The 12,815-nt window shown below is 50.3% G+C and overlaps 1 protein-coding gene across 1 annotated transcript; it reads left to right on the top strand.

Moving 5' to 3' along the window:
* Window positions 1-983: 983 nt before the first annotated feature.
* On the top strand, window positions 984-2,990 carry LOC122368941 (trichohyalin-like). Its single transcript, XM_043343271.1, has 3 exons — window positions 984-1,331; window positions 1,610-1,700; window positions 1,897-2,990. The coding sequence occupies exon 3, from the start codon at window positions 2,148-2,150 to the stop codon at window positions 2,988-2,990; it is 843 nt and encodes a 280-aa protein (XP_043199206.1). The 5' UTR covers window positions 984-1,331; window positions 1,610-1,700; window positions 1,897-2,147.
* Window positions 2,991-12,815: the final 9,825 nt, after the last annotated feature.

Genomic DNA, 12,815 nt, shown 5'->3' with positions numbered 1-12,815 from the left:
CCAGGTGACAACCAAAGTTGGGACGTTTTACCATACCTGTAATTTCACGATCACGAATATCGTGTTAGTTTTGATCAGAGATGATGTCTTTAAGCATTTAGACCAGGTCGGGTCAGGTCAGGTCAGGTCAACCGGTAGGGGTTGTGACGGGTATTCGTAATACGTGTCAACCGCCTCTGACAGCTTCGTAACATGTTACGAAGGCACCAAAACTACTTCGTAAATGTTAAAATGATTGCTAAATTCGAATTCAGCTCCAAAAACTAGGCTAGAAACATGTAAAACTCGAAAAGGTGAACCGAGGTCACCCGAGGTCACCAAAGGTCAATAACCTGACCTGACCTTCAGGTGACCTTGACACCCACCCTAATGTATGGGAGCAACATCAAATCACATGTTTGAACGTTTGAAACCACGAAAAGCTTGCAAACGCGCGGCTAATGCGAGCCGACATACGCCGAATCGCGATTCCGGCCAAACATGGTCTCGGAAAAGAGGTCTCAGGTCAAAGGTCATTGGGGTCAGGGTCATGAAATTTTCAGGGTAGGTGTAAAATTGATCATTGCGAGGGTACTGAAAGTTTCGTCGCGATCAGCCGCTTTTTACGCGAGTTATTCGCGAAAAACCTCATCAACCCCCCACCCCTGTGCCGGCGAAAGATCCGCAATCATAAAATATGGCTCACAGCAGGGCTGAAGCATGGAATACGCAAGCATGACCGGTTATTCACTATTCAGGCTTGCTCAGCGCCACGACTCAGAAAGACATGCAGTTCAGTTCGCCGCCGATGATGACAGCATGGTCGGGTGGTTCGTTCCGCGACAGGGTCCGGCTGCTTTGTGCGGCTCGGCGGGGCGGGAGGGGGGAGGCAGGCGACGCGTCTGACAGGCGACACTTGAGCGTCCCGGGAATCAGCTGTCACCGTGCGGCGCGGCGGGCCGTCCCTCCGACCCTTCCCATTGTTACTTGACTGGGCGCCGGCCGCCGGTCCTCCGGAAGGGTCACTTTGGTATGCGAACTCTTCACCGCACTTGCCCACTGTCAGAGAGTGTACTGAGGTACAGTAGTTTCTAACAGCTCGTTCGATTGGTCTGCCTGCTCAGCCAATCATATTCTGGCAACCTTGGACCTTGGGACCCAACGTCGCTATGGTACTTCCGTATAGCCTGAGGCACCTGGGTACTTATGAATCTTGGGTCCCGTTGGATTCTGGGTCCGACTGTACTTGGGTACATTTGATACACACCCATTGTATCAGCGACATTTTGCCACGAGGGAGTTGCCGAGAATGAGCAGGCACTGATCTATTTGTGTGAAATGAAAGGTGAAAGGTCAGTATTTTTGATTATTGTGCCACTGACAATGATGAGCAGTTGGCCGTGCATATTAAACTGATAAACTGTGGCTAGAAAACTGATATATCGTAGACATTATGTTCGTTGCGGCAATAGTGGCGCGAGTTCCACGTGCCATTGGGGCTGATATTGCTAATTTAGATTATTTACTTTGTATTTCAGCCTTAGATCTAGCACATTGTAAAAACTGGTACATTTCCTCGTGCATTTGGGCAGTGGCAGGAGTAATAGGTTGTACTGTTGTGTGTCACCAGCTGAGCGTGATCCAGCTGAGGCACCAGACGGGAGCCAGTCGAGTGTGAGCCGACTGGCCACTTGTCTCACCGCTGCGCCAGAACACATCTGGTCAGTAATTACTATCTTTATTTGTAACAGAACAAATGCCAGTTGTAACTTGTCATTTCTGCTGATTGAATTTACGTGCATCTGGCAAATGTGCATTTGTATCCGCATTTCATACAATGTGTGAACTGTCCGCATCAATGTCCGCATTTGACCCTTGGTTATGTTGTATGTGTGATTATTGGTTGTTCTTTTGCAGAAAACCACTCTTTGGACTCTTTCTGCACACATATGCTCTGGCTTGCTATCATGTTCCACAATACCATGTCTTTCCTATGTACCTTTTTGTTTCTTTTATTTAGTTGTGCAGGCAAGAGTGCGTTGACAGAGTTTTGGCACGGCAGAGGTGGGCACAGTTTTCAGATGTGTTTTGGCGCAGCGTCAGAAGTTCTCTGAAGTTGTTTGGTCTGATGACGTCAAGTTGAGTTGTACACTACTCAAGTAAGAAACATGTCTGCTCTCAAGAACGAACGTGCCATGAAGAAGGGTGCACTGACACGAACAAGAAGAAGAGCGTTTGTACTGATCGACACTCGTGGTAGCAAAAGAGAGCTGCATGCAGTGTTGAAGGAGCTGGACAATGCTCTACAAGATGTTCTGGAGAAGAACATGGAATACAAGATGAGCTCTGAAGATGATGATCACCAGAAGAAGTGTGATGAATATGAGCAAGAGGCCACTGAGGAGCACAGGATTGCCCAGGAACGAGTGGCAAGTCACCTGCAAGAGCGAGCGGGAGAAACTCCATCAGCAACAACTGACAGGTCATCTGCTGCTTCAAGGGCTCGGGTGCAGCATACCACCAGAATGGCAGAAGTTGAGGATAAGGTACGTGAGCTGGAGTTACAGCAGCTGCAACGTCGCCTCGAGAGAGAGGAGGAAGAACAGAAGATGCAGCGAGCAAGACAACTGCAAGAGAAACAAGATGCCCTGCAGGCTGCTCGTCTTAAGACAGAGTTAACCAAGGCAGCTGAAAGTGAGCTGACATGGGACAGGAAAGAAGACTTCAATGAAGAGAATGAGAGACGTCCAGAAGGAAATCAGAAGAGAGATGAAGAACACAGAACAGACCTTCCTGTACCTAATCCCAACCCTGATCCTGCCAGCCAACTGTTCCGACAGAGCCTGCCTCGTCTCAGGCTTCCCACTTTCAGCGGAGCAGTGGAGGAGTTTCCAAGATGGTACTCGATCTTCTCAACACTGGTGGAGCAGCAGAATCTGAGTGCCAATGAGAAGATGGCACATCTGCAGAATGCAGTCACTGGAGCAGCAAGAGCCATCATAGTTCCCTGAGCGCGGCGCCGGCGGCCGCACGTGCTCGGGTGCTCTCCTGTCTTCCGCGCCCACCCGCGTGCCTTATCCAGTGTGAAAGGCTAAGTGCGATTGCGAGTGATTGTGTGATTGAGTGATTAGTGACTGCAGTGCGAGTGAAACCCGTTTGCATTACACTGCAAACATCATGCACCGAGATCTGCTACGGTCGTTGGTGGTGTTAGCTGTCGCCCACACGCTAGTTAGCGTAACCGCTCCTGCGCCGGCTCCGTGGCGGCCGGCCCGGCGTCTGCCCTTGGGCGACACATTCCATCGGCGAGCTGACCCCGTCCCCTATGACGTCAGTGACCAGCTGATAACACGTCACCAGCGTGCTGCGCGCGCAGGCGGGGTCACCCCGCTAAGCGGAGCGGCCGCCCCTCCCCACCGGCCGGCTGGCCCGGCGCCGCGGCGCACGCGCCGTGGGAAGAGGTCAAGGGCGCGCGGCTGCAGGGGCGGCGTGAGGTGGCGACAACCGGGGATCCAGCCATCGGGCCAACTCCTGATAGGACATCTGAACATACAATCGATTAAGCCCAAACTACCCGAACTTAGACAAGAACTACACGGAGTGTACGGCTTTGACATTTTTGTCGTGTGTGAAACTTGGCTACGGCCGAGCATTCCAGACCGGCTAATGACAGTAACCGGATACAGACTTTATCGTCAAGACAGACCTTCTTCTTCGCGGCAGCCCAGCGGATTCGGCGGCGTTGCTGTGCTTGTGCGTGAGAGCATCAGCTGTGAGGTGGTACCGACGCCGGACACCGGTATACCCACTTCAAATCTGGAAATATTGTGGGTTCTAATACGAACCAGCAAGCATTACCAATTGTTGATTGCATCCGTCTACCGTGTCCCCTCGAGCGCTGCCGCGCAGGTGATTGCCGATCTTGATGATTTTGAGCAACAACTGCAGCACATGATGGTTAACTACCCGAACGCGACAGTCCTTATTGCTGGCGACTTTAATATGTGCCTTCTCAAAACCGGAGGGCGCGGCGGCGAACATCAGCTTCTGTCGCTGCTGAATACGTACGGTATTCATGTCACCAACCGGACTATTCCTACCTACCGACCCGCCTCAAGCCTGCTTGATGTTGTCGGCATCAGTAAACCGGCACAGCTGCAGCGAGTGGGCGTAACGCGCTGTCATTATGGCGGTCCCCATGATATTACCCGTGTCATGGTTGATTGTCGAATGGGGAATGTGCATACTGGCAGTAAATACGTGCTGCGACGTTCACTGGGGAGGGTCGACTCTGCCTCATTCAGTGAAACCTTACGACACACCGACTGGTCTCCTGTGTGGTTCAGTTACGGCCCTGAGCGCAAGTGGTACGAGTTTAAGCGCATCTTCCTAGCTGCACTAGATAGAATAGCACCGCTCCGGCGCTCTCGGTTGCGAACGAACCGGGGGCCGCCCACGTCGGCTGGCACTGCGCGCCTGCTGAAACAGCGCCGCGCCGCACTAGATGGAGGAGACCGCGGCTTGTACCGAGAGATCAACAGACAGTGCCGTGCCGCTGTCCGCAAAGATTCTCGCGAGTATTACCAGCGCGAGATCGACAAAGGTAGTCGCGCTAGCCTGTGGCGCATCTTAACGCCTGTCATTGGAAGGAAGAAAACTCCGACCGAACCACCCAACATGACGCCTGATGCCCTAAACAGATATTATGTCACAGTAGGACCAACCACCGCTGCCAGCGTTCCTGCTGCACCTGAACCAGTACATACGCGGCTGCCACGTGTGACGACCGCCTCGTTTAGGGTTCGACCAGTCGATCTCGACACCTTGATTGCAACTCTGCTCTCCATGAAACCGTCTGCCACAACCACAGATGATGGAATTAGCATTGTCATGCTGCAGAAATATTTCACGGGTTTCAGCGAAGTCCTACTAGATGTTGTCAATTCATGCCTGCACACCGCCCAGTTTCCTACGTCATGGAAACACGCTCATGTTATCCCGATTCCTAAAGTGAAAGCCCCCAAGACTCCTTCTGACACCCGCCCGATCTCTATCCTGCCCGCTATATCGAAATTGGTCGAAAAACTCGTACAAAGGCAACTGGTTGAGTACCTAGAGATCCATCACTTATTGTCAGAGCAACAACACGGTTACCGTAGACACCATTCGACAGAGACAGCTCTCAGTGTCATTACAGACAGGGTATTAAGGGCCATGGATCACGGAGAAGTATCGGTTCTCACCCTCCTAGATCAGTCGAAATGCTTCGACATTGTACCTCACCAGATTCTTTTGGACAAAATGAACACATACGGGATTGATACAGAATGGTTTCAGAACTACCTAGAGGGGCACACGCAGCAGGTAGTGATACGTCGCACTGACGGCGCAGTTCTCACATCGGCGTCCAAACCAAACAGACTTGGAGTCTATCAGGGCGGTTCACTAAGCTGTTTGCTCTACACGCTTTTCTCAAACGACCTGGGCCTGCATGTGCCGGATGATGTTACCATTGTACAATACGCCGATGACGTGCAGATTTTGACGAGTGGCAAGAAGAAGGACATGGACGTGTTAAAGGCTCGCATGGAACAATCTCTTGGAACACTATACCACTGGTTTTGTCAACATAGGATGAAACTTAACGAGGCGAAAACACAAATGATAGTGATGGGAACTCCTGCAATGCTAAGAGGAATGGAGTCTTTCGTGTTGGAATTCAACGGAGCTCAGATCCAGGCGACAAGTGTTGTAAAAAATCTAGGTGTCACATTTGATTCGCATTTAAAATTCACTGAACACATTGGCTCGGTGGCAAAAAGATGCACGGGCATGTTGATGGCACTGAATCACGCGAAACACGCAATACCTAAGAGCGTACTGCCTTGTCTAGTGCAGGCTCTCGTCATTTCTGTCGTGCGCTACTGTATGTCTGTGTATGGTACGTGTAACGGCACGCAGCTCCACCGGATTCAGAAGCTTCTAAACTTCTGTGCTCGTGTGGTCAGCGGAAGGACAAGGCGAGAACATGTCTCGGATGTATTTCAACGCTTAGGGTGGATGGATGCCAAGCAGCTTGTCATGTACCACACTGCCTGTACTGTTCAGTCGACGATTACCACTGGACAACCAGAGGCTCTGCTCAGCACCATCGGGCGTCCATCAAACATGCACCATGACCATGCCACCAGAAATGCTGGTCGAATAACGTTACCACGTATCCGTACAGAAACCGGTAAACGTCGCCTGTGTTACCGCGGTGTGACTATCATCAATGAACTGGGGCTCGATCCCGGTATCACAAATTTTAAAAGACACCTAAAAAGTGTGATCATGTCTCAACCGCCTTGAAACGCTCGTTTTACGCGTCATTGTCTGGATGTCTATATGATAGTCTGTATATGAATGCATGTGATGTGCTTGTCCCTGCTATATCCCTTGTCAATTGACGTGCAATGGTGAAAAGCCACCGTGCTGTGGACTTATTGCTAATAAACGAATCTGAATCTGAATCTGAATCTGAATCGGAGGGATGGTGTGTGATGGAAGCTCCTTTGAAGATGCTCTCCAAGCACTCAAAGAAAGGTATGGCAGAGACATTGATGTAGTTCAGATGACCCTCAAGACTGTGTTTTCGTGTCCAGCTCCCAAGCCGTTCGATGCCAGATCTCTGGAGAGATATTATGGAGCAGTTCATGGTGCTACAACTACATTGAAGAGACTGGGATATGAGGGTGACCTGCAGTCTTGTGAGAACCTGCGTCGTCTCCTGAGCAAACTGCCAGCTGACATGCGGAAAGCGTGGGCTGAACACTCCCTGAGACTGGTGCGACCTACCCTGCTGGAGTTCGACCAGTGGCTCCGTCTGCAGCTGCGCATCCAGCTGAGCTGTGAGGCAGCTGCGCCTGCACCCAGTCAGCAGAAGAGGACAGCTGGGATGTTCCTCACCACGAAGACGGCAAGCACCTCAGGTGAGAAGAGATGTGTCCTCTGTGGTGAAAGTCATGGGCTGTGGGCTTGCGAGCAGTTCAAGGCACTGACTGCTGATGAGCGTGCACGAGTTGTGGCTGAGGCTATGTTTCTCCGGGCTATGTTTTGCAAGTCTGGCAGCGAATTGGGGCAACTTGGTAGGGGCCTAGACGAAATGTACAATCTTCGTAAAAAGTTCAGTGTATGGGCTCCCGGAGGCGATCTACCTTATGGCACCGGTCGCTACTCGCTAAGAAGTCTTTTGCGCGTGGCACGTGCGATTCCATTTTCCCCATGTTAAGTCAACGGGGTTTTGGACACTTTTTGCGCGATCGCGAATGGCGGGAAAACGAGCCAAGAAAGGGGTGGTTTTCATCCCAGCATTTTATGGCAAACACGTTTGGGTACACGCTAGTGTGCGCTGTATACCCCTCAGAATCTCGGAACGTGTCTTTGCACGAGGTCAAAGTTGGAATTTTGCTGTGTCCCATGTTAAGTCAATGGACGGCGATGTCGAGACTTTGCAGAGACATTTTCATTCGATCTTTGTACAAAATTTTAGAGATAGATTTCGCCCAAACTCTTATATCTTGTAGAGGAAAGAGCATAGTACTTGCCGTTATGCTTCGTTAAGGTGGCAAAACTCATTTTTTCTTTTAAAGTTAATTTGAAATTTAAAATAAAGCTCTAGCTCCATCAGGGGCCAAACGCGAGGCGGGGGGTCGTACCCCCTTGTGCCGTCGAAAAACTCAAAATGGCCTGTGCCGGCGAGGGTTAAGGGTCAGGTCGCCAGGTCACTTGAAGTGACCTCACCTCATAAAAAGTTTCAATGTCTGCCATAGCTACTTAGAGTGACCGATCGCTTTGAAACTTTCAGCGATTGCTAAGAGCAATAGCATGTACAAAATGTTTATCTCAGAATTTTGATATCGATGACCTAAGGTCAGGTCCATTTTGCGACCTCCCCATATTATAAGTCAATGGGAGAAAATTGAAATGCGCCTCTTTTGGACGAAAGACATTATAAACACTCCCAAGCACTGAATACCAAGTGGTTAAGACACAATGAACATGAAAATGGTGTCCGTGACCCCTGTTTATGCCCCTGAGGTCATCTCAGGTCACGAATGGTATCTAACAGTCTTTCGCAAATAACTTTTGATAGAGGCATGCTAGAGCGATGAAAACGCCTTAGATGTGTTCAGCTCGACGATACGAATCGACTGATATGCAACATGACCTTTTCCGGTCAGGTCATGACCTTGACCTGAGGTCATATTTTCAAGTTGACCTTTCAAGCTCAAGTTATAGTTCATTCGATGCGTCTTGGCGAGAGGAACACGATGCCGGTAAAAGTAAGCTCGTACAAGGCTTGGGTCAAAAGTTATTGCAGAAAAACTGTTCAAGAAAAAATAGGCTATTTTTGCAGTTTTCGCCCCCTGCAGGCAAAACCGTTGACGTTAGGTCAAATCTGAGGGAATTACTCAGAAAGGGCGTTAATAGGGCTATCGAATGCGCTTTTCCGCGGCGCTGTAGCTCTATTGATTCCCGAGTTATGCGCTGGCTTCTTGGAAATTTTCGACTTTCGACCCGGAAATCGGCGAAATTTTGCCTTCAATGACCTCTGGTGACCTGACCTTTGACCTGACCAAAAAAGTGACCGAAGTGATTTCGTCATTATTTTTGGCGCTCTTTCGAACGCCGCCTTCCGCGTATCGCTAAGTGGCCCAAGAGCCGAGTTAGAAGGGGGTGTTCAAACACCCCCTCCCCAGCAGGGCGTGGAAATCCAGGACCCCCAGGCGAGCGCGGGTTAAATCTTACCTTTCCCCATTCGTTACTCATCGTTTTACACATCATTCGACGCGCAATGGTGCAAGGAATCCGATGGTGACAATGTTTTCCTTCTAGCTATGACATGTACCTAATTTTTTACGTAAAAATTTGAATTTTGAAATTTCTGGGCAAAAGCGACCGGCAGAATTACAGTGGCTGCGGTCGCCGACGCAAGGGCCCCTGTGCAGACGCTCGTCGCTCATGATCATCACCCAGAAAAAAAATGGTGAAAAAGGCTCCATTTAATCGGAGCACCCTGCTTAAAGGGACTATCCCACCTTCTAAAATGTTGTTAAAACCGTTATATTGTGCCCGACTTTATAGATTGGATGACCAGGAACACGGTTCTGGCATTTATTTTTCATTAAACATCTTAGGCTTCCCATATTCCAAACACAAACTTTCAAATATGTGACGTCACAAGCCCAAAATTACCTCCTTCCCCAGGCCACATTACTGTCCTAAAGCTGATTCTTTTTACTCTGTAGGCACCACAACAAAGTTCAGACCAAGTTTTAAGCGATTTTTCAACGAACAAACCCATTTAAATCAGAATGACTAAACGAGGTGACGTCACACTAACGGTCGCTCCATGTTGAAGATAGGGCCTTGTACAAGGCCCATTTTCAAATGAAGGGAACGAATTTCTTCAACACCAAGAGGCCGCGGGGGTTGCAACTTGCAACCTAGATAGATAGTGGTTTCTGAACCTCGCCGCAAACTTGGCTATCTCAACTCAAACCCCATGTTAAAGGTGGGATAGTCCCTTTAAACCTCCATTCACGCATGGATACAGAGGTTTTACGTGAAATGCATACTCATAGGGCTTATCTCAGCCGCCGATTGTAGCCAAGCTGGGCATTCGGCAATCGGCGGAGAGTGAATGTCGGAAGTGTGAATCGGAAGTAATTCATCTTTGCTCAGTAAGAGGAAGTATTTTGTTCACTCGAGTGCAGGGGCGGCGGATTCGGGGGGCAGGGGGGCAGCTGCCCCCCCCTGGCAAACTCGTGGGGGGGGGCAAAAGTATCTTTTTGCCCCCCCATAATTTGAGACAAAACTTAGACAAGAAACATATACCTGATTATTCTGTTCGATCATCTGAAGATGTAACCAGATGCCCATATACTTTATCATACGTTGCCTTTCTTAAATGACAAGTGTTCGCGTTCAATTCAAGTTTTCCTCTCTCCAACCTAGTTTTGGAGACATTATAAGCGTCAACGTGACGCAGCGGCAACCCAGGCCCTCAGTGACCGCTTACAGGGGCGATGGATACGGGGTGGCAGAGGAGGCATCGTTCCCTAAGAAACTTCTGGAGGAGGGACAAACGACAAACGCCCCTCCATAATTTGTGCCCTAAACATGAGGAAAATTTCCATAGCCTGATATTGCAGCTATGCGCTCCTACAGTTTGTCCAACGGTGCCTTTTGAATATGTGTAAATGCTAACAATTTCCGCTTTATAGCATTTTTTGTCTTTTCAGATTCGATTTAGAGATATTTTAAGTGTGCAAGAGACGCAACTCACACCCTCAGTGGTCGCTTGCCGCTATTTTGTACCTATGAATGCCAAATCGCAAGCGAGCGGAGACGGAAGGGCTAGCCATTCGCTTGCGGGTAGTTAGGACTGATGAGCGCTCGTAATAAGCCACTCCCCTGATTTTTTTCGAGCGCAACAGTTTCCAGTGCAAGTGAAATGGTAAACGCTGAGGTCGTACACATTGACCACATTGACAAATGCATGGTATGACACCCTAAGGCCAGTCATCAGAGATCTGCTTTGGGCATTCGGAGGCTTGTGTGGGGCCAGTGTAAAAACTGGATGTTCACAGTTCAGTATCCGCTTTATTTCAGTATTCACTACCCTCGCCCGCACATGCCATTTTCCCATCCTAGAACGCACATGGGGGGGGGGGGTGGTTGCCACCCCCCCCCCCGCGCCATTTCGTTCCTGTTGGAGATAGAGCTTAGCGGTAAAGACCAAAAAGATTCTTTGGGAAGAGACGAATTTTTTTTTTTTTTTTTTTTTTTTTATTCGTCACCCTTCCAACGGGCCGGTTTTGCCCATTTACAGGAAGGTACCCCTCCCCCCTAGGCTACGGCTAATGTGGGAGCCCACCCCACTCCTGATGACACAGCTGGGGACGACGCCCGCGGAACGGGCGGCACCGGGGATCGAACCCGGAACCTCCCGCACCGCGGGCTGACGCCTTACCAACTGCGCCACCAGGGCCGAATCCAATGATACCCAGTTTTACCTTCTCAGGTCAGTCATTGACCTTCCAGGTCAGGTCAAACTAAAAAATGTTGCTGTTTTGGGTCACCGTTTGATATCAAGTGCGCTGATTATCATATACCGGTGACGATGCCATTTTCTGGTGCCAAGCCAGCTAGAGCCTCTTTCTCACACTACCCGACCAGATTTTTGCTGCTGAGGTCATTTCAGGTCAAGTTAGGTCAAGGTCAATTATATGTGTTTGTATGTCTGTGTGTGTCTGTGTGTATACTGATGTGTGCACCGATTGTTTATGTGTCCATATTACATGAAATCATGATCTGAGAAGCTTTTACCAAAAATGCAGTCAAAAAACTTCACAAAAAGTAAAGTCCGCTTGCCTAAAACGCAATTATCTTAGATGACCTAGGTTGACCTTGACCTTGACCTTGACATCTGTACATCGTCGAACAACATGTTCCATGATAGGTGGGAGGTAAGACTGGTAAAAAGGGCCGAAATCAAGGTGTCAAAAGCTCACAACCCAGTAAACATGCCGACGTCGGCCCGACGTCGGCCGACGTCGGGGTGACGTCGGCAACTCGGCATCGGCATGCCGACGTCGGCCCGACGTCGGTCCAACCTCGGCACGACGTCGGCTGGATGTCGGATATGCCCGCATGTTCCGACGTCCAGCCGAGGTCCAGCCGACGTCGGGCCGACGTCGGACCGAGATCAATTGCTGAGGTCCAGCCGACGTCGGGCCGACGTCGGGGCGACGTCGGACCGACATCGGCCGCTGTTTTGACCGTTAAAATAATATAAAAAATACATGTTTCATGTTTCATAAAAGCTTACGTAATCTGTATTTAAAATATCCTCAGGAAAAAAATCTTCCTCCACGCCGCAACCCCCTGATCCGGACTGGACGTTATCCCATTTGGGATTGCCCGTAAGCCGAGCTCGCCCGTAGCCGGGTTCGGTGAGTGCTTGGGGGCTGCTCGGCCTATCCTTTGGTCAGGCTCAGCCCCGGCAACTCACCAGGACCGGGCCCAGTTCATATAGAAAGGCCAGTCGGCAGGTGTCACTTTGCCAAAGTGCCACTTATCAAAGGGACACTTTGGGAAACGTTGGTGCAGGTGTGTAAGAGTGGCTATATGAATCCATTGTGGGGTCGCCCTTTCCAATAAGTGTCACGTAACAGCAATGGGACCAGGGACTCTATATGAACTGGACCCAGGGTGCTCGCCAAGAAGACCAATGTCTCCATCCTATGATCCTTCCGGCTCTGAAATGGTCTTGTCAGACCGAAAGGGCATAAAGCAACAAAACAAACCGAATTCGTTAGCTGGTTGCGTGGTGTAGTGGTTAGCGCACTAACCTCGCGTTCGAATGACACGGGGTTCGAATCCCATCACCGGCTGATGCTTTTGGCGTGTTGTCCCAGTAAACATGCCGACGTCGGCGACTGGGGGGCTCGAATCCCGCCGCCGGTTGATATTTTTGGCGCGTTGTCCCAATCAACATGCCGACGTCGGCTCCGTCGGTCCAACGACAAACTATCTCGTCAACCTCGGCAAACGATCTCGGCCCGACGTCGGCTCGACGTCGGCTGGACTTCGGCTGTACGTCGGAACATGCGGGCATATCCGACGTCCAGCCGATGTCGGGCCGAGGTTGAACCGACGTTGGGCCGACGTCGGGCCGAGCCTCGGCCCGACGTCGGGCCGACGTCGTCATGTTTACTGGGAAGGCCCATAGCCAACGCAAGATGTCGAGAATTGGCCATTTGGGTCATGACATGACCTGAAAAACAAGG

The sequence above is a fragment of the Amphibalanus amphitrite genome, unplaced genomic scaffold (genome assembly GCF_019059575.1).
Source record: "Amphibalanus amphitrite isolate SeventyFive unplaced genomic scaffold, NRLGWU_Aamphi_draft 000033F_arrow, whole genome shotgun sequence".
Lineage (NCBI taxonomy): Eukaryota > Metazoa > Arthropoda > Thecostraca > Balanomorpha > Balanidae > Amphibalanus > Amphibalanus amphitrite.
Note: the sequence above shows the minus strand (reverse complement) of the source record. Positions and strands in the feature narration are given on the sequence as shown.

Bases quoted from the DNA above. Each gene is read 5' to 3' on its own strand.
- LOC122368941 (XM_043343271.1), top strand. From the start codon at position 2,148: ATGTCTGCTCTCAAGAACGAACGTGCCATGAAGAAGGGTGCACTGACA.